This window comes from Moesziomyces antarcticus (assembly GCF_000747765.1).
Source record: "Moesziomyces antarcticus DNA, scaffold: scaffold_v10028, strain JCM 10317, whole genome shotgun sequence".
In the NCBI taxonomy this organism is placed as follows: domain Eukaryota; kingdom Fungi; phylum Basidiomycota; class Ustilaginomycetes; order Ustilaginales; family Ustilaginaceae; genus Moesziomyces; species Moesziomyces antarcticus.
Window position 1 is genome coordinate 316 of NW_014638982.1, and position 19,546 is coordinate 19,861.

General features: G+C 60.2%; 7 protein-coding genes across 7 annotated transcripts; 3 read left to right on the forward strand and 4 right to left on the reverse strand.

The window, feature by feature from the left end:
• Positions 1-335: 335 nt before the first annotated feature.
• On the forward strand, positions 336-2,891 carry PAN0_028c6179 (DNA repair helicase; the record flags this gene model as incomplete). Its single annotated transcript, XM_014798353.1, has 1 exon — positions 336-2,891. The coding sequence occupies one exon, from the start codon at positions 336-338 to the stop codon at positions 2,889-2,891; it is 2,556 nt and encodes an 851-aa protein (XP_014653839.1).
• Positions 2,892-3,001: 110 nt separating this feature from the next.
• On the reverse strand, positions 3,002-5,360 carry PAN0_028d6180 (uncharacterized protein; the record flags this gene model as incomplete). Its single annotated transcript, XM_014798354.1, has 4 exons — positions 3,002-3,807; positions 3,877-4,214; positions 4,727-4,810; positions 4,984-5,360. The coding sequence occupies 4 exons, from the start codon at positions 5,358-5,360 to the stop codon at positions 3,002-3,004; spliced, it is 1,605 nt and encodes a 534-aa protein (XP_014653840.1).
• An 846-nt stretch (positions 5,361-6,206) lies between these two features.
• PAN0_028d6181 (uncharacterized protein) lies at positions 6,207-6,848 on the reverse strand (the record flags this gene model as incomplete). Its single annotated transcript, XM_014798355.1, has 1 exon — positions 6,207-6,848. One exon carries the CDS (start codon positions 6,846-6,848, stop codon positions 6,207-6,209), a length of 642 nt encoding a protein of 213 aa, XP_014653841.1.
• A 247-nt stretch (positions 6,849-7,095) lies between these two features.
• On the forward strand, positions 7,096-9,603 carry PAN0_028c6182 (uncharacterized protein; the record flags this gene model as incomplete). The annotated part of the gene is made up of 1 exon (XM_014798356.1): positions 7,096-9,603. The coding sequence occupies one exon, from the start codon at positions 7,096-7,098 to the stop codon at positions 9,601-9,603; it is 2,508 nt and encodes an 835-aa protein (XP_014653842.1).
• A 54-nt stretch (positions 9,604-9,657) lies between these two features.
• On the reverse strand, positions 9,658-14,091 carry PAN0_028d6183 (NUC173-domain-containing protein; the record flags this gene model as incomplete). The annotated part of the gene is made up of 1 exon (XM_014798357.1): positions 9,658-14,091. The coding sequence occupies one exon, from the start codon at positions 14,089-14,091 to the stop codon at positions 9,658-9,660; it is 4,434 nt and encodes a 1,477-aa protein (XP_014653843.1).
• A 778-nt stretch (positions 14,092-14,869) lies between these two features.
• On the forward strand, positions 14,870-18,193 carry PAN0_028c6184 (2-isopropylmalate synthase; the record flags this gene model as incomplete). Its single annotated transcript, XM_014798358.1, has 3 exons — positions 14,870-15,044; positions 15,112-15,737; positions 16,067-18,193. The coding sequence occupies 3 exons, from the start codon at positions 14,870-14,872 to the stop codon at positions 18,191-18,193; spliced, it is 2,928 nt and encodes a 975-aa protein (XP_014653844.1).
• Positions 18,194-18,308: 115 nt separating this feature from the next.
• PAN0_028d6185 (uncharacterized protein) lies at positions 18,309-19,412 on the reverse strand (the record flags this gene model as incomplete). Its single annotated transcript, XM_014798359.1, has 1 exon — positions 18,309-19,412. The coding sequence occupies one exon, from the start codon at positions 19,410-19,412 to the stop codon at positions 18,309-18,311; it is 1,104 nt and encodes a 367-aa protein (XP_014653845.1).
• Between the last annotated feature and the right edge of the window lie 134 nt (positions 19,413-19,546).

The following is a 19,546-nucleotide window of genomic DNA, read 5'->3' on the forward strand; positions in this document are numbered from 1 at the left end:
TCGGGCCCGACGTGGCCCGCAAAAGCGTGGCTGCGCCGAGACATTCGATTTGCCCCGATCCCCGATTTTCGAACTTCAACCTCGTGTGAGATCAGGAAATATGACACCCCTGAGGTTCACAAATCGGGCAGATCTGACTCATCGGGCGATATCCGCGCGCCTCCACATGCACCGATTGAGCCGCGCAGAAGAGCGCTGTATCACTCTTACCTTTCGACTCTCCACCACATCCTCTCGATCCGCATCTCCTCCCCGAGCCTCGACCCTCAAGCACGCACGCACAGCGCAGATACGCGGGCTGGGCGAGCGATCAGCTCGGCTAGGCGCATGCCACCATGAAGTTCTACATCGACGAGCTCCCCGTGCTCTTCCCGTACCCCAAGATCTATCCCGAACAGTATGCATACATGACCGATCTCAAGAGGACGCTCGACGCCAATGGCCACTGCGTCCTCGAGATGCCTTCGGGCACCGGAAAGACCGTCTCCCTCTTCAGCCTCATCGTCAGCTATCAGCTCTTCCACCCAGCCAAGCGCAAGCTCATCTACTGCTCGCGCACCGTACCCGAGATCGAAAAGGCGCTCGCCGAGCTCAAGCGCCTCATGGAATATCGCGCCCGCTACAACGTCCCCGAAGGCGAAGAGTCGTACGTCGCGAAGAGCGACGCCGACGGCACCAATGGCCCCGCAGACGACGACATCGAGATGAAGGGTCGCGGCAAGGCGGGCGGCCAGATGGAAGACATCCTCGCGCTCGGCCTCAGTTCGCGCAAGAACCTCTGCATCCATCCGGACGTCGGCAGGGAGCGCAAAGGAAAGGTCGTCGATGCGCGCTGCCGCGACATGACCAGCAGCTGGGCGTGCGAAAAAGGCCGTCAGGATCCAGGCAGCGTTCAGCTCTGCGACTTCCACGAGGAGCTCGGCAAGATGGAGCCCGGCCAGCTCATACCGCAGGGCGTCTGGACGCTCGAGGAGGTCAAGGAGTACGCGCGCGTCAAGGGCATCTGCCCCTACTTTGCCATCCGACGCATGATCCCCTTTGTCGACATCATCGTCTACAGCTTCCACTACCTCCTCGATCCCAAAATCGCCGAGCAGGTGAGCAAGGAGATGAGCAAGGATGCCATCGTCGTCTTCGACGAGGCGCACAACATCGACAACGTCTGCATCGAGTCGCTCTCCATCGACCTCACGCGGCCCATGCTCGACAGCGCCTATCGCAGCATCAATCAGCTCTCGGAGCGCGTCGACGAGATCAAACGCACCGACGCCTCCAAGCTGCAAGACGAGTACGCACGTCTCGTCGAGGGACTCCAGGAGCAGGGCGAACAGCGCGAGGCCGAATCATTCATGGCCAATCCCGTCCTTCCGGACGACCTGCTTCAGGAGGCGGTGCCGGGCAACATTCGGCGAGCCGAACACTTTGTCGCCTTCCTCAAGCGCTTCGTCGAGTACCTCAAGACGCGCATGCGCGTGCTTCACGTCGTCGCCGAGACGCCCGCCAGCTTCCTCCAGCATCTCAAGGACATCACCTATATCGAGCGCAAACCGCTGCGCTTCTGCGCCGAGCGGCTGCGCATGCTCGTCGGCACGCTCGAGCTGACACGGCTGGACGAGTACTCGGCGTTGCAAAAGGTGGCTGCGTTTGCCACGCTCGTCGCCACCTACGACAAGGGCTTCCTGCTCATCCTCGAGCCGTTCGAGACCGAGAATGCGACGGTGCCCAATCCCATCTTCCACTTTACGTGCCTCGACGCGAGTCTGGCGATCGCGCCCGTGTTTGAGCGCTTCTCGAGCGTCATCATCACGTCGGGAACCATCAGTCCGCTCGACATGTATCCCAAGATGCTCAAATTCGACGCGATTGTGCAGGAGAGCTATGCCATGACGCTCACACGCCAGTGTTTCTTGCCGCTCGTCATCACGCGCGGCAGCGACCAGGTGGCGATCAGTTCGCGCTTCGAGGTGCGCAACGATCCGGCGGTGGTGCGCAACTACGGCAGCATCCTGATCGAGTATGCCAAGTGCGTACCGGATGGCATCGTCGCCTTCTTCCCATCGTATCTGTATATGGAGAGCATCGTGGCTGCCTGGCACGACATGGGCATCTTGGACGAGGTGTGGAAGTACAAGCTCATCTTTATCGAGACGCCCGATGCGCCCGAGACGAGCATCGCGCTCGAGAACTACCGACGTGCTTGCGACAATGGACGAGGGGCGATCCTGCTCTCGGTAGCCCGAGGTAAAGTGTCCGAGGGGATCGATTTCGACCACAACTACGGGCGCGCGGTGATCATGTTTGGCGTGCCGTACCAGTACACCGAGTCGCGAATCCTGAAGGCGAGGCTCGAGTTCCTACGCGACAACTTCCGCATCCGCGAGAACGACTTCCTCACCTTCGACGCGATGCGACACGCTGCGCAATGCGTCGGAAGAGTATTGCGCGGTAAGACGGATTACGGATTGATGGTGTTTGCCGACAAGCGATTCGCGCGTGCGGATAAGCGCAACAAGCTGCCCAAGTGGATCGCGCAGTACATCAAGGAGACGCACAGCAACCTTTCCACCGACATGGCGATCGTCGAGTCCAAGCTGTTCATCCGCTCCATGGCCCAGCCGTACCCGGAGGGCAAGAACGGCGTCAGTCTCTGGGAGCTGGCCGACATCGAAACGCGGCAGGCCAAGGAAAGGGAGACCTTCGCCAAGCTCATGGGCGGACAACTCAAGGTGGATGCCAACGGCGAAGTCGTCGATCGCGACGATAGCGATAGCGACATGGAAGCAGCAACGACCAAAAAGGACGACGACGACGATGATTTTGACGCCGAGTTCGGAGGCGGCGACGATCTGGCGCACATCGAGGAGCTCGACGACCCCATTATCACTGCCTAGTCGTTTGCAGAGCGCAATGAAAGAGTCAGTCCTAAACCAGGCCGCATGCCGATGAGTGAGCACAAACGATGCATTAAGTACAAGGAGGAGGCGTGTGATGGAGGCTTGCTTCAATTATGACGGGCGTTGTAGTCGGCATCCATCTTGTCGTAGAAGATGGAGATTTGCTCAAGGCAGCAGCCGCCGTGCGGATTGAGCTTGCGAAGCCAGGAGTGGTTATCGAACTTGACGGCTGGCACTCCGGGGCTAATTTGGCCGCGCACTACTCCATCGACAAGGTAGCACGTTTCTGTGCCCATCGCTTCTTCAAGCTCGTTCCAGTCCAGGTTAGACCTGCGAGGGACCATCATGCGGATGTAGGTATCGACTTGCACGTGGAGTTTGACCACGAGGTAATTCTTCTCGAGGGTCGTCATGTCCGTTGCAATGAGGCAAGCAAACTTCATCCTCTTCCCGTTTGCCGTCGAGGGATGTCGGTCGAGAAAGGCTTGGATGGGTACGAAGCCATCGTTCGAGAAGTATCTCGTCCCATGGAGCTGATGGGAGGGGGAGAGCTGAGTCAAAGCTCTCTCGGCTGCTGAGGGCGTTGGTACGATCACATTCCCGTCCTTTCCGCCGTCATCATCGGCATTGCTGTCAGTGGCGGCGGCGAGAGCGCCGACTGCTGAGGAGCTTTCGGCAGCTACGACAATGGTTGCGCTGGGGCCAATGACAGCGGCGGCGGTGGTCGGGTTTCCGCTGGCCGGCGAGGAGCCAACGAGGGTATTGAGTGCAGCGACGGCGTCGAGGACCCGTTCCACAGCCTCCTCAAAGCGAGGATTTCCGGACTCTAGCGACCAAGCGATTCTCGCTAGAGCCTCGTCCACCGTCTGGTCCAGCCTCTGGACCTCTGCTGCGAATTTCGACTCGATCGATGCTGTTGGAAGGGAAGACTGTGGTCAGGGGTGATCTTCAATGGTTAAAGCGTGGCCGATGACTTGCTCACTGTCGCTGTAGTCCTTGCACCCTTCGACGAGAAACCGCACGAGCTTGGCGTAGGCGACGCTGACGAGCCGAACAAAGCCAGGAAGGAGCCGAGGGAACCAAAAGGGAATGAGCAGGTACATCCATAGAAGGACCCCGATCGAGACACAGAGTGCTGGGCCGAGGTTCTGGGCCAGCAAGACGGGCTTTGCAGCCAGCGCTAAGAGGTGGTCAACGGACATGGGTAGGTAGATGGAGGGAAGGTACATGGGGAGCCGAGGAGACGTCGCTCTGTCATTCCCATTTACAGCAAGCGGATGTAGATTCTGGCGGGTCAGGATGGGCAGCGTGATGCGGAAGCTGACTTGACATCAGTGGTCCGTGAGAAAGCGCAAGACTGAAGACTGAATGGCAATCTGTGAATGCAGTATACACTTGCGTCTTTTGCGCGACGATGTGCGGAACCAAGTGCGGAGCGAAGTGTGATTGCATTGCTGGCATGTCCCGGACTTCTTGAGCTTGAGCAAATGCGCGATTGCTGAGCTCGAGCTTGAAGGCTCGAGGTAAGGCTCACAAGTGTATACGGCAGAAAACGGTACTTCGCAGAGCGGCTTCTCATCGAATCATGGGATGGTTGGAAACAGGCCTTCGTCCGGCCCGGTTCATGCCCCAGAGAGCCGCACCTCACATGTACGCCTGCATAAGGCGCACTTCGCACTCGCTCAACGCCGCACGGTGGCGGAGGACGTAACTTACTGCATCCGCCCACTCACGGATGCCACGCACGTATCATGCGTCCTGCTCGCACCTCATTCACTTAATTCACCCAGTCAGCGAGCTTGGCACCCTCTCACACAGACTGTAAGACGGACCAACGGACTTCTGAAGCTACGGATCTCGAGGTCTTTCCGCTGAGGAAGTCCTCTGTGTAGTCGTCGTCTCCGTCTTGATCGTCGCTTCTCATGCAAGGAGAGGCGAGAAAGCGGCCGAAAATTCGACTTGAGACGGCAGTTCTTCGCTGGGAAGCTCAACTTGAGGAAACAAAGCGAGGCGACCACATCAGCGATCGTTGCGCTAGATGCAAGTGCCGGGATTGGTCGGGTCGCTTCCCCAACACGTGCTGCAATACATGAGCCTGCTGCAAATGTCGCTTTCGAATTGACACATGTTGGGGATGCAGACGGCGATCAACCAATCCTTGCTGGGAGGCTGGAGCGGATTGGACTTGAGCTTGGACTGATCGATGCGAAGCGCGTCGCGTCGTTTGATCTCGGCGAGCACGTGCGGGTCGAGCGGAATGTCGACCTGCATGATTTGACCGTCGCCACGCCTCTTGCCCTCGTAAGTGCCATCCTCTTTGAGCCGAATGGCGGACAGATCGTGCTTCTTGCCCAATTGGCGGATCGTGTCGTAGCCGTCCGAGACTTGTTTGTCGCTCACCGACTGCTGCGCGCAAGTGGCACCCAAGACGAACGCCAGAAAGAGTTTTGCGAAGTGCACCTTCATGTTGGTCGAAACGTATTTTCAAGGGCAGGCTCGAATAATTCAAGCGAGAAAGTGAGCAAGAAGTATGAAAGAAGGAGCGGCGAATACCTTGTTGGGACGGTCGGATGTAGGGCGAAGACGTGACACTCCGGAAGGGTTGCGATATATATGACCTCTGACGCAGAACTGCTGGTGAAGCGACTGTACCGATGGAGCGTAAGAGCGTCTGCAAGGCGGGCGAGCGAAACGCTGGGCAATTCAAGCTACACAAAAGACGGAATGGCAAGTCGAGCGTGTGAACAACCAAGTGTCTGTCGATCGTTGCGTAGAGAAGAGTAGGGTTGCGAGGCGTGGGATGCAGTGCTGCCGTTTCATGAGGACCGTGAGACGCGAATGAGCGGGAAGACTTGCATTGTGTCAGCGCTCTGTCAGCGCTTGTTTGAACATCTGCATGGTGTCATATCATATCGCAAGATGATCCGACGATCCCGTCTCATTTACTCAGATCCTTCATGTGGTCCTAGTCGCAGGTCTGACCAATTCGAACATCGACAGTGCGGCACTTGCGTTCCGAATGAGCCTGAAAGCTTTGGCGTACTCGAGCACGCTTTCTCCACAGCGGGATTCCTCGGCGGAGCAACGCGAGCGAGGCGGAAGTCCCACGAGCGTCTAACTTGATCGAGTTCATTGACAGAAGTCGAGGCGAGTGGCGACATACCGAAGCAGGACCGCGCAGCAGCACGAGTGTCACACGACGCCATAAGAAGCCGCGACTTTGTGTGAGTCTATTGACCGAACAGGATTGGCTCGGTGTGACGGAAACCTTGGATGGGACGTTCGTTTATGCTCTCACGCTCCGAGGTGGCTTCAGTCGTCAAGTTCGAAGCTGAGACCTTTCCCTGACTTGGCTTTGAGCTTGCGTGCTTCTGCATTCTTCGCCTTGCGCTTGTTCTCTTTTGTGTGGGTATCGTTCCTGGGAATCTCGTCGTCGATTGGTCTGGAGTGTCGTTCGTGGATGAGCTGCTTGACGTGATTCAAGCTTGCGTCGCCGCCATTGCCGCCTTCTGCTATGTGTGGAGCTTTTGCGGACGAAACCGAGTCCGAAAGAGCCTCGTCAGCGATTGGCTGGCGTCTCCGCTTGAGTGCGGAAGTGGTGCTGGCCGAGGAGATGTTCTGAGTCGAGCTCGAAGAAGCGGGAATTCTTTGCACCGCCTTGGCCTCGAGCGCCTGTTGCTGCGATAGATGCTTGCCGTCCTTGAGCACGACGACTTGTGCACCGCGCAGCTCGTCGTCGCTGTCCAGACCCTCGTCGTCGTCTGCATCCCGTGCTTTGCGTTTGCTTGCAGAGGATGCGGATGCAACCAACGAATCCAGCTCGTCGTTTGGCCGCTTGCGCGAATACCGCTCACTCTCGGAGACTTGCGCTTTGAGTGCTTTCAAGAAGCTCGGCACCTCAGGCGCCCGATACTCGAGCGACCGAGATGCCAAGGTAGTCTTGCGTCCCGACATTGTATGGTGCCGACCAAGAGGTGTGGTCAAGGTTCATGCTCGCTGCCCTGCTTTTGGACCCTGATGCCAGACTCTCTGCTTCTGTGCTCAAACAAAATTTCGAGTGGAGGCATCATCGAGTCGACGCTCAGATCAGCTCGGCTCAGACGTGAGCGCGCCCACCGAGCCACGCTCCTTCCCAAGCTACCTCATCACCGTCACCGTCGATAACCATCCTCTCGTGGGCTGCTTTTGCCGGATCGCAATCATGGCAGCCTCCGTCGACGTGCTTCTGCTCGGCTCAGGCTGGACCGGATCCTTCCTCATCCCTCTCTTCCGCGACCAAAACTTGAACTACGCCTACACCTCCAGATCTCCACCCGACGAAAAGACACCCAACGATCCTCATAGAATCCAGTTTGAGCTCACGGATCCCGTCACCAAGCAGTCACTCCGTCCGCTTCCAAGCGCACGCACCGTCGTCATCATCTTCCCCATCAAGACTCTGTCCCAAGTCGACGACCTCGTGCGGGAGTACGAAGCCATCCACGGGAGTACGCGCTGGATTCAGCTCGGCAGCACTGGAATCTGGGGCTCTGGAATACACAACTCCTCCTCGCCCTTCGACACGCAAAATGCACGCGCCGCCGCAGAACAGAGGCTGCTCGATGTCACCGCAAAGGCACGCCATCCACGTGCCGCGGTACTCAATCTCGCTGGTCTGTACGGCGGTCTGCGCCAGCCGAAGAACTTTGCCTCCAGAGTAGGCGCCACAAAGGATCTGCTTGCCCTGAAAGGATCCGTACATTTTGTCCATGGTCTCGACGTCGCCCGCGCCATCATTCTCCTCCATCAAAGCACCCGCTCCGGCTGGGGGCGTCGCTGGATCCTCTCCGACACTCGTGTCTACGACTGGTGGCAGCTCTTCAGCTACCTCCGCCCCAACATCCCGGACCATCCAGACGACAGCCCAGAGACTGCTCAGCGCTGGGTTCGCGAGCTACAACGCGAGAACGACATCGGCACCTTGCCCCGTCCCATTGCCTCGGAGCCAGATCAAAAGCTTCCCCACTACCTCGAGCGCGCCCTCGACGGACACGAATTCTGGCACCTCTTCAACGAATCGCCCCAGGTTGACTCCGTCTACCACGGCGGAGAGCACGGCCTGGGACCCAAGGCCAGCCCTCGGCATGATGAGAAGTCGCAGGACCATTCCGAGACTCACAGCCTCGGCTCAAGCACCCAGTCGTTGGTCATTCGTCCTTTCGATCCCACGATCCCGGAGGACAAGCTGCAGGACCTGATTGAACGTATCGAGGTCGATGCGAAGCGTCCTCTACCTACAAAGGCCAGCTTCGAAGGTAGCTACGAACGCCTCGGCCTCACTCATGAACGCTTCTGCAAGCTGCGCGACGCTTGGATTCCCTTCCTCCGCTCGGAGCCCGCATTCAAGGTTGAGGCCAGTGAATCCGACGACTCGGCTAGCATCAGCAGACGAGCGGGCCCAGACCACGACACATGGGCAGCGGAGCAGGCACGCCTCTCCTCTTTCTCCCACTACAAGGTGCTCATCGAGGATGTGGATCTGCACTTCATCCATGAACGCGCCAATCCTCCAGCATCCGGCACCAACATCAAGGTGATCCCGCTCTTGCTGCTGCACGGCTGGCCAGGATCGATCCACGAATTCCTCGACCTCATCAAGCCGCTCGCTCATCCGGGCAACCTCACTCCCGTCCATTTCGACATCGTGGTCCCCTCTCATCCCGGCTACATCTTCTCGAGTTCGGCCGCAGGTTTGGCCAGGGATCCACGCACAGGCAACGTCATCGGTATGCACTCGGGTCCGAACGGCGACTTGCTCGTCAAGGACGTCGCACGCATCATGCACAAGCTCATGGCGCGCCTTGGCTACCACAACTATGCGATTCAGGCGGGCGATTGGGGCGCTGGACTCCTGCGCAGCATGGCACTGCAGTTCCCCGACAACGTCCGTGCTGTCCATCTCAACTTTTGTCCGTCGCAGGCGCCTTCGCTCGTCTTGCCCCTGGTCGGGCGCCAAGGGACGCCCGACTGGGTGCTGCGTTTGCCTCAGCTCATCTCAAAGCAGCGCTACTCGCAACGAGCCCTCGGGCTGTTTTCCAGCTGGAGCCAGGGCGAACGCTCAAGCGATCTTTGCGGAGCTGGAACTCTGATTGGAAAGACAGCCGAGCTTCTGACAGAGGCAACTTGGAGGGGCCTTGCGCTGCTCAGTCTTGGCTCGGTGCCAGCGCCGTTGTCGCAAGAGGAGCGTGAGGGGTTGAGTCGAGGAATCGAATTCGTTGCGACTGGCAGTGCCTATGCGGCCATGCACGGTACACGGCCTTCGACCCTCGGCTTGGTTCTGTCTCGTTCGCCACTCGCTACACTTGCCTGGGTCGGAGAAAAGATGTATGCATGGACCGATGCGGACCCGGACGCTTCGACGATTCTGGCCAACCTCACGCTGTACGAAACGACCGACACCATCGCCGGCTCCTTCTATCCTTACCGCAATCGTCATGCGGGAGGGCCGGCAGCCATCGCCAGCGATCCGCGCAACTACATCCCTCAGCCCACTGGGTACTCGAGCTTCCCGCTCGAGATCATTCAGGTGCCCGAGTCGTTTGTCAAGGCCAGCGTCAACCTGCGCTGGTTCCGAAAGCACGCGGAGGGCGGACACTTCGCTGCGCTCGAGCAACCCGCAGCTCTCGTCGAGGATATCACGCATTGCTTTGCCGAAATCTGGCCGCTCTGAATCATAAAGCATCTCGGGTAAAGAAAGACTGTATTTACAAAAGAAGGATCGCGACTAGCGACGCTTACGGCTCTTGTCTCCCTTGCCCGTGTACGAGACGTTGTCGCCCTTGCCCGCCTTCTTGCCCGCTACCTGGCTGAGGGGCACGTAGGCGTAAGGGCTCTTGCCGTTTCGAATGACATCGCCACCACCGCGCTTGGCACGGAACTCCTTGCCGATGGCCTCCTTGACGCGCTTCTTCTTGTCTGCTTGCGCCGGCTTGCCGCTCTGCACCTGTCGCACACGGTCCTGAGCCTCCTCGAGCGCAATCTGCTCGAGCTCCATCTCGCGCTCCGCCTCGCGCGTTCGCTTGTTGTTCTTGTTGAACTTGACAGCGCCACCGCGCACCTGGGCCATACCATCCACACCACGACCTTGATTGATGTAGGCGGTTCCAGCACCCTCCACATCAACAGGCCCAGCCTCAGCACCACCATCTGCAAACGAGACGCGCTTGCCAGCACCTTGCCTTGCAGATGCATCTTCGTCATCGTCGATGAGCATTCGGCCCGTAGCCTCGTCGAGCGCGAACTTGCTCGCTTCTTGGCCAGGCTGTCGCTTCTTGTTGCGTCCACGACCAGCGTCCTTGGCGTTGGGGTTGGAGAGCGAGATTCGTGCAGTGGCACTGCGATCCAACAGGTCCATCGGCACATCGTCATCATCGTCCGCCTCGATGTACGCCTCGTCCTGCTGCTTGCCGCGACGACGGTTGGAGCGACCCGACTTGTCGTCGTCGCCACCATTCTTGCGCTGGCGATTGCGGTTGAGCGCCGCAGCAGTGCCGCCCTTGCGGTCGTTGGCGGCTTCGGCATCCTCGTCATCGTCCTCGGAATCCGAAATGTCGGATTCGGATCCGTAGACAACCTCCTCGAACGCATCGTTGCCACCCTTGGTCTTGAGGATGCGAGGGGCGAGACCGGGCTCGTCATCGTCGTCCTCACCCAGAGCGCCTGCCTCGCGCTCGGCGGCCGCATTGGCCTTCTTGCGCTTGGCGCGCTCCTTGCGCTTGCGGATGTTGTTGATGAGCTTGCGGTTGTCCTCGTCGGTGAGCGCGTAGATGCGCTCGAAGCCAAAGCGACGCAGCAGCCTCTCAAAGATGTGGCGCACCTTGACCTTGAAGTGCTGCTTGTGCTCGGTCGACCATCCGAGCAGCGCAGGGATGAGCTTGGGCAGGTGCGAGTCGATGAGCGTCGTGTTGAAGTCGACGATGGCCACCTTGACAAAGCCGATGGCCGACTTGACGATCTCGCGGTTGGCCGACTGCAGGTACACCTCGATCGTGCTCAGCAGCTCGTCCAGCACGCTCTGCTCCAGCGTCTCCTTGAACTCGTACACCAGACGCGAGAGCGCGGTGATCGTAGCACTGATCATGTGAGGTGTTGTTCCGGCAAGACCGGCGGCAACCATAGTGAGGTACTCGCTGATGGAAGCGGACACCACACCGGCATCGGCCATCTCGCTGTCGTCTTCGGCCTCTTCTGCTGCGTCAGCAGCAGCGCCATGGCCTTCGACGAGGCCGCGGTTGATGGAACCGCCCTGCTCCATCTTGTAGCCCATCTGGACGAGCAGCTCGTAGGCATTCTGGCGAGTGAGAGCATTGACCTCCTTGGTGGCAAGCACGGCCTCGGGGATGATGCTGGGCAGGTGGTGGAGCTCGTCCGAGGGAATGTTGGGGACGAGCGTGGCCAGTAGGAGCACACGGTCACGCTTGGCTCCGAGCGCGACGCTGGAAGTCGACTCGCGAAGCTTGTCGAGCAGTTCACCGACGCGGTTGGACCCCTTGACACTGCCGGCCGAGGGAGCGAGAAGGATCTGCTTGCCCGCATCGCCCTCGAGCAGTCGGCTCAGGATGCGGTAGCTCTTCTTCTGCACGGTCGAGTCGTGCGAGCGGAGCACGTTGTCCTGGCAGATGAGCTCAAAGAGGTCGCCAGCGGGGCCACCTGCGCTCTTATCGAGGTGCGGGATGAGCGCCGAGATGAGGTCGAGCATGGTGTAGGGCACGGGTGGGGGCGTGGTGGTGCTCTCCTTCTGGTTGCGCTTCTGCTTGGTGGAGAGCGTGGGCAGCGACTGCTCGAGCGTGGTCTTGACCTTGAGGTAGGTGTTTTGGATGTCCTGGGGCGACATGACGCGCAGGTAAGCGACGATGGTGTCGTAGACGAATCCGCGACCCTCTCCGGGCGACTGGGAAAAGACGTTGAAGAGGACGGCGAGCAAGTTGGGAGCGATGGCGGAGAGATGGGCGATGTTGGCCTTGCCGTCAGCCTGGTCGAGGCCGAAGGCGTGCTTGAGCGAGTCGGAGGGCGCGCCAGACGAGACAAGCGCCTCGTTGCGGTAGACGAGTGCCTGGAGACCGCGGCAGATGGACGGACGCAGGTTGGACTGGGTGTAGAGCACGTTGGTGAGGAGCTCTGCAAACTGGCGCGTAAAGGCGGAGAGCAGGTCTCTGGGCATGGCACAGTAGGCCGGGAAGAGGGCCCAGATCTGCTCTGTGAGGGCCTCGTACATCTTTGCCTCGACGGGGCGGGCGTCGTTCTCGGCCTCCTGGCGCTTGGTGAAGATCTTCTCGGAGAGCGAGACGAGGTCGCCGGAAAAGTGGCTGAGCTCGGTGTTGTTGATCTTGGTGCGGATGAGCGGGAGGAGCCATGCACGGCCCGGGCCTTCAGTCTCGCCAAAGAGGTTGAGCGGCAGAGCCTCGAGCAGGAGACGCGGACCGCAAACCTCGACGGCAGCTGCGATGACGGTGTCGGCGTACTCGCGGTGCTCAAAGTGGGGCTGCTGTCGGAGCTCGGCGACGGTCTGAACGATGTGCATGGCAAGCGAGGCGGCGGCAGGATGAGGCGGCTGCGTCTCGGGGACGTAGTGGTAACGAAGCCTGGAGATGAGCGAGGCGAGGACGGAGAGGATCTCTGCGCGCGCATGCATGAACTGCAGTGCATCCTTGCCGAGAGCATCCTCGAGGGACTGGATCATGCCGAGCAAGGGGGCGTCGGAGGCCTTCTTCTTGGAGAAGGACGCCTTGAGTGCGTCTTGGATCGCCGAATCCGGGACGCAGTAGCGGAGGAGCGCGATCAGGCAGTCGCGTCCGGCTGCGCGGACGGCGGGAGCGGTTCGAGAGGCATCCGACTTGTCCGACATGGAGAGGGCGATGACGTCGGACCAGACCTGAGGAGCGAGACGCCAAGCCGGAGCGCCGTTGTCGAAGCGGGAGTACGCGGAGACGGCGTGCTCGAGCGCTCGGAGGTAGGCGGGAAGGAGCTGCGCATCTGAGCTCGACGGCACAAAGGCGGGTGAGCGGAGCGAGTCGAGGAGACTGGCGAGCGTCTTTTCTCCGATGCTGCTCGGGGACGAGGTGACGTGGGACTGGATGAGGAGGGCGTCGGCCTGTGCGGCACCGGATGCGATACTCGGCCTGCACGCCTTGAGGAAAGCCTCGAATACGTCGAAAGCGGCGACGGTGAGGAAAGGGTTCTGGAGGCCGGGCAGTCGAAGGAGGGCGGCGACGAGATCGTCGACCTGAGCCAGGGGCAGGATGTTGATCATCTGCTTTGCGAAGCCGCAGACCCAGATGCCGACGGAAGCAGTGTCGCCCTGGTTTTGACGGAGAGCGGCAGCGGCCTGTGCTTGCTTGGCGGTGCCGGACTTCTTGTCGTACTTTGGATGCAAGGGGTCGTCCTTCTTGTTCTTGGACTTTGAGGACGAGACGGAGCCTGCGTCGGCGACGTGTGCGAGGGTGGAGATGATCCAGTCAAAGGTGAGCTTGAGGTAGGGGTGGTATGGCTTGACCGAGGCGGCAGCGGTGGTGGGCAGGATGGAGGTGATGAGGAGCTGTGCGCGGCGGCGAACCTTTGGGCGCGAGTCGGCGCAAAGGTTGAGCGTTGCGGACCAGCAGGACCTCAGAGGGCCGTCGCTCTCGAGCGCCGAGACGTCGGACTGGAACGCCGAGTAGATTGCCTGGAGGATGGCGAGGGCTGACTTGAGGGTGGATGCATAGGTTTCGGCCGAGGTGGTGTCGTTGACGTTGAAGGTGGTGGGATGAGGCGTGGTGAGGAGCTTGCCGACGGCCGGGACGATGGAGGAGAGCTTTGCGCGGAGGATGCCTGGCGAAACGTGGGGCGCCACAATGGAGAGCAGGTAGAAGACGTTGCTGAGGAGCGACGACGGGGCCGACGGCGACTTTGCCATCTCCATCATGGATTCGAGCGCGAGAAAGTACTCGGCAGGCGAGCGGTTGGCAGCAGCATGCTGGGAGGCAGCCGCGCCAGTCGCCGAAGTGGTGCCCTTTGTGGAGTCCTGCTCTGCGAGAGTGGCCTCGACAGCGACGAGGAGCTGTGCGGGGCCCTTTTGGTTTTCGAGCTTGGAGTTGGTGTGGTGGCGGATCTTGGAGAAAGCGCTGTGCAGGCTGTCGAGGCTTGCAGCCGCGGCCGATGCGTCCATGTCGATGGAGGCCATGATAGAAGAACGCTCAAGAGTCTGCGTGAGCAGCCCTTGAGAGTGGGGCAGAGGAAAGGTGGGCCAGTGGGGATGTGTCACGGAGCTGATCGAAACCGTTGCGAGTGTGTCCGGTCGAATAGACGCTGCAGGGTTGAGAGACAGTCGGCCGAAGAGTGATGTAGCCGCCGTGTTGAGTGCTGTGGCTCTCTTCCGATGTGTCTCGTTGGAAGAGGGATGGCGGAGGGAAAGATGGAGGGGCCAGCGTGTTGAGCGACCAGTGTAGCACGGCTGACTGTATGAAGAAGGTCAGGGCCCTTTTTTGGGCTGCTCGACTTGCCTTGGCTGTGATGCCTCCGGCTAGCGCCTCTCGAAAAATTCTCCTCCACGAAGGAAGAAGGGCTCAAAAACGAAAAAATTCCAGACGAGACCCTGACGGTGGGGGGCTAAGAGTGCTTATGTCTAGCTGACATAAGCGAATGCAAGTGCATCTTCTGCCGGTCCGGAAAAGTCGACGTCAACGTGCTTCTTAGCGGACGTGCAGGGTGCGAAGGCGCGGTGGGTCCACCGACACTATTCGATGGCCGCAGTGTGGGTGTTAGTCTGCTTCCCTAACCCTCCTCGCTCTCGACGTTGAAACAGCTCGTTGCGCTTGTCCATGCGTCTTCTCCTTCGTCCATCCAACTTGCCCTCTGCGACTTGTCTCCAACGTGTCTCTGTCGTTGCCTCACCTCTGCCGCTGCTCTCTCCGCGAATCGCGCCTCCACCTCGTTCGAGCTTTAGATCCGGTCCACGCACTATGGCATCCACCACCTCTGCAACTGCGGCGCACGCTGCCAACTCGAATTCTTCGGCATTCAAGAGCACCGAACTGGCACAGCTCTCTGGCGTGGAAGCTGCCAAGCGCGCAGCCGCCTACGCTGCCGTCGACAACCACGTCTTCCCGCACCACGAGATCATCGGCATCGGCTCAGGTGAGTAGCCAACCCATCTTGCGGCATCCTGACTTTTTGCGACTGACACATTTGCGTTCCTGTTCAGGGTCGACGGTGCCGTATGTGGTCGAGCGCATCGCACAGCAGGGCGCCGAGATCAATGCCAAGCGCTGGTTCGTGCCTACGGGCTTCCAGTCGCGAGAGCTCATCATCAACGCAGGTCTGCGTCTGGGCGACGTCGACAGCTTCCCGGCGATTGACGTGACGATCGACGGTGCCGACGAGGTGGACAATGCGCTCAACTGCATCAAGGGTGGCGGCGCATGCCAGCTGCGCGAAAAGGTGCTCGCCGAGGCGGCCAACGAGTTCGTCGTGGTGGCCGACTACCGCAAGAACGGCTCGCAGCTCGGCACCAAGTGGCTCCAGGGTATCCCGATCGAAGTGACGCCGTTCGCCTACGCCAAGGTGCTGCAGAACCTCAAGAAGATGGGATCCGACCAGGCGGTGCTGCGCATGGGCAAGGCCAAGGCAGGACCCGTAGTCACGGACAACGGCAACTTTTGCATCGACGCACCCTTCCCCGAGGCGCAGATGAAGGACCCTTCCGACCTGCTCATGCGCATCAAGCTGCTCACCGGCGTCGTCGAGGTCGGCCTCTTCTGCAACATCTGCAAGTCGGCCTACTTTGGCAACGAAGACGGCACCATCACCATCAAGACCGCCGACGGAAAGGTGCAGGAAGGAGTCCACTTTGACGTCTCCAAACCGCCTGCCACTGCCTAACTCTCGTCACCCACACGCCCCAAACGCAATGCATATGCGAGAATATGATCCTTTGCTTTGAACCTTGCCTTCCGAGCTGGACAATGTGAGCCTCAGTTCCAGCTTCTTCGGAGCTTCTCTGCCGTGAGCTCTCGAGAGAGGGTGGGAGAGAGAGGCGCAACAAATGAAACGTGACTGGCCTGCAGCCTTCGGAAGGGACCGTCGCTCTCTCGAGTCACGCTAAATTTTATTTTGCATTTTTAAATATTTAAATCCTTTCCTTTAATCACGGGCCTCAGCGAGAGCCCTTGAGACGGCCTAAACAGGTGCAGTGCCTCAAGGCGCGTGCACCTCTCCCGCACCTTTGGCCCGAAGGTCTCGATCCGCATGCCGGAGCCTCGAGTGGAGTCTTTGACACGGCTCAGTCTTCAAGTCTTCCCTTCTTCCCACCAAAGCCACCTGTTCCTCCTACTCGGCCGCCGCACTTCCCATTCGACTTTGATACCACCCGCAGACCCCCGCAAGCAAGTCTCTTCACCATGGCGCCCATGATCCCAGGTGACAAGTACAAACCGTACAAACCGATCGACCTTCCCAACCGCACATGGCCCACAAAGGTGCAGCAAAAGGCTCCCATCTGGACCTCGGTCGATCTTCGCGATGGCAACCAGGCGCTCATCAACCCCATGTCCGGCGAGCAGAAGCTCAAGTTCTACCAGAAGCTCGTCGAGGTCGGCTTCAAGGAGATCGAGGTCGCCTTCCCCTCCGCCTCGGACACCGACTTTGGCTTCGTGCGCCACATTATCGAGAACAACATGATCCCCGACGACGTCTACATCCAGGTGCTCACCCCGGCGCGCGAGGAGCTCATCCGCAGGACCTTTGAGTCCATCAAGGGCGCCAAGAACGTCATCCTTCACATGTACAACGCCTCCTCGCCCCTCTTCCGCAACGTCGTCTTCAGCAACTCGCAAGAGCAGACCATCGACCTCGCCGTCAAGCACACCAAGATCGTGCGCGAGCTCGTAGACCACTACTCGAAGCCCGAGAACGGCGGCACCAACTTCAAGTACGAATACTCGCCCGAGACCTTCACACAGACCGAGATGGACTTTGCCGTCAAGATCTGCGAAGAGGTGCGCACGGCGTGGGGCAAGGCGTCGCACGACAACCCCATCATCTTCAACCTCCCCGCCACCGTCGAGGTCGGCCCGCCCAACCACTACGCCGACCAGATCGAGTACTTCTGCACCCACATCTCCGACCGCGCCTCGGTCATCGTCTCGCTCCACCCGCACAACGACCGCGGCTGCGCCGTCGCCGCCTCCGAGCTCGGCATGCTCGCCGGTGGCGACCGCGTCGAGGGCTGCCTCTTTGGCAACGGCGAGCGCACCGGCAACGTCGACATCGTCACCCTCGCCCTCAACATGTTCTCCCAGGGCATCCAGCCCGGCCAGCTCGACCTCTCGGACATCCAGAGCGTCGTCGACGTCGTCAGCGGCTGCAACGACATCCCCGTCCACCCGCGCCACCCTTACGCCGGCGACCTCGTCTTCACCGCCTTCTCCGGAAGCCACCAGGACGCCATCAAGAAGGGCTTCGCCGCCCAGACCAAGCGCATCGCCGACGGCGACAACACGTGGGAGATCCCCTACCTGCCCATCGACCCGCTCGACCTCGGATGCACCTACGAGGCCGTCATCCGCGTCAACTCGCAGTCGGGCAAGGGCGGCGTGGCGTATCTGGTGGCGCAGAGCCTGGGCCTCGACCTGCCGCGCAGGATGCAGGTGGCGTTCTACCAGGTGATCCAGGAGGTGGCCGACCGCACGGGCAAGGAGATGACTTCGGACGACATCACGCGCATCTTTACGCAGACCTACCACCTCGCCTCGCTCGAGGCCGGACGCAACGAGGGCCGCTTTGCGCTGCGCGGCTACTCGCTCTCGGACGACCTGTCGAGCAGCATCACCTCGGAGGACGAGCACGGCTCCGGCCTGCAGACGCCGCGCCACCGTCGCTTCACGGGCAAGGTGCTGCACGAGGGCAAGGTGCACGAGCTCACGGGCACGGGCAACGGTGCGCTCTCGGCGCTCATCGACGCGGTCGAGTCGACTTTCGGCCTCAAGGCCGAGATCCGCGAGTACAGCGAGCACGCCATCACCAAGTCGTCCAGCCTCCAGACGGGCACCAACACCTCGAGCAGCGCACGCGGCAACGGCTCCAAGGCGCAGGCGGCGTCGTACGTCGAGCTCATCGACCCAGCACACAAGGAGCAGGTGGGCGAGAAGAAGGCGCAGGGCTTCTGGGGCGTGGGCATCGACGTCGACATCACCACCGCCTCGCTCAAGGCGGTGCTCTCGGCGCTCAGCAACATCTCCAAACCCGAGGCGGTCATTTCCGAAGCCGTCCAGGCGACCAAGCAGTAGAGCTCGAGCCCACTGCGGTTCGACTTCACGCCTCCCCCAAAAAAAGACAAAGCAATCAATGCAGCGCGACGTATGAATGATTAGCATGTATTCAGTGTCTGATTTACAAGTCTTTTTATGTTGGTTCGTGACCGGATAAGGATGAGCCGGAGGCCATGGATGGGGGATAGCCATCGTCGCTCAAGCCGCCCTCGCTGAGGTCTTCGCCGTGAGCACCAGCACTGTGGAGCGGGGGGGCATCGTCTGAAGCTGCAGCCATTTCGTTGCCGGAATCGGGCTGGGTGGTCGACTGCCCCGACCGCGGAGTGCGATGTTTTGAGCTGCGTGTGGGATGCGAATGTGCTGCGCTCGGACGGGAGCTGCGGGCCTGCGTGCGCTTGGGTGTGGAGTCGTTGGCTGGCTGAGTCGAATTGCGCGCAAGCAGGTAGTCGAACCACCTCTTCCACGACTGAGCGCGCTTGGCTGCGATCTTTTCGGCCCTTCGTCGCTCAAACGCCGCACGATACCGCTCGTAGCCTTCGCGAAAGTCGGGACTGACGCGATTGCTAAAGATGAGTTCGCCCCTGCTGTTCTGCGATGGCGGGATGGAAGACAGTGCAGCTCTGCGCGGACTCGATGCTCCACTCGACAGCCGCGAGGAAGACTTCGACACGGTCGTTCCTCGGTTGAGCGCCTTGTCAACCATACTGACTAGCGATGAGGATTCCTTCGATGTGGATTTGGTAGTTTGATCGGGTCGGAGCAGCCGACGGAGGGACCACCACCGCGAGGAAGCCGAGGTGCGCGTGTTGAGATACATGTTGAAGCTGCGCAAACTTCGATTCGCCTGCGGGACGAACTTGTTGGCGGATCGGATGCGTTCTGCATGCATACCGCTGGCGAAAAAGAGGAAGAGTGTGGTGAGGCAGATCATGAGCACTGCAGCCAGGCTGTACTGCAGAAACACCGAAGACCGCGGAGAGACGACGACAAAATGCGATAGGCACAGGATGAACCCGACAAAGCCAGCCAGCAGCAGCTCGTACTTGCGTTTGCGAGCCTGCAGTCGTGCGGCATTCTGCTTCAGACGCTCCTCAAAGATGAGCAGATCGCGGAAGGTGGCGGCATCCGCAGCTGGATGGAACGGCTCGCCCTCGTCCTTGTCTCGCTGCGATGTGATGGACGAGTTGCGTGTGTGCTGCGAGCGCCCACGTCCCGACGCGGCTGTCTTGGGCGGCATCTCCGAAAGAAAGTCGCGGCGACACACTGCCGAGCTGGATCAGCGGTGCGTCGATGGGATGGTCCGACTCATCGACCGAGTGCTGTAGTCGTGTGATCAGGAGCAAGTCGTTGGTTTGGGAGAGAGGAGAGACG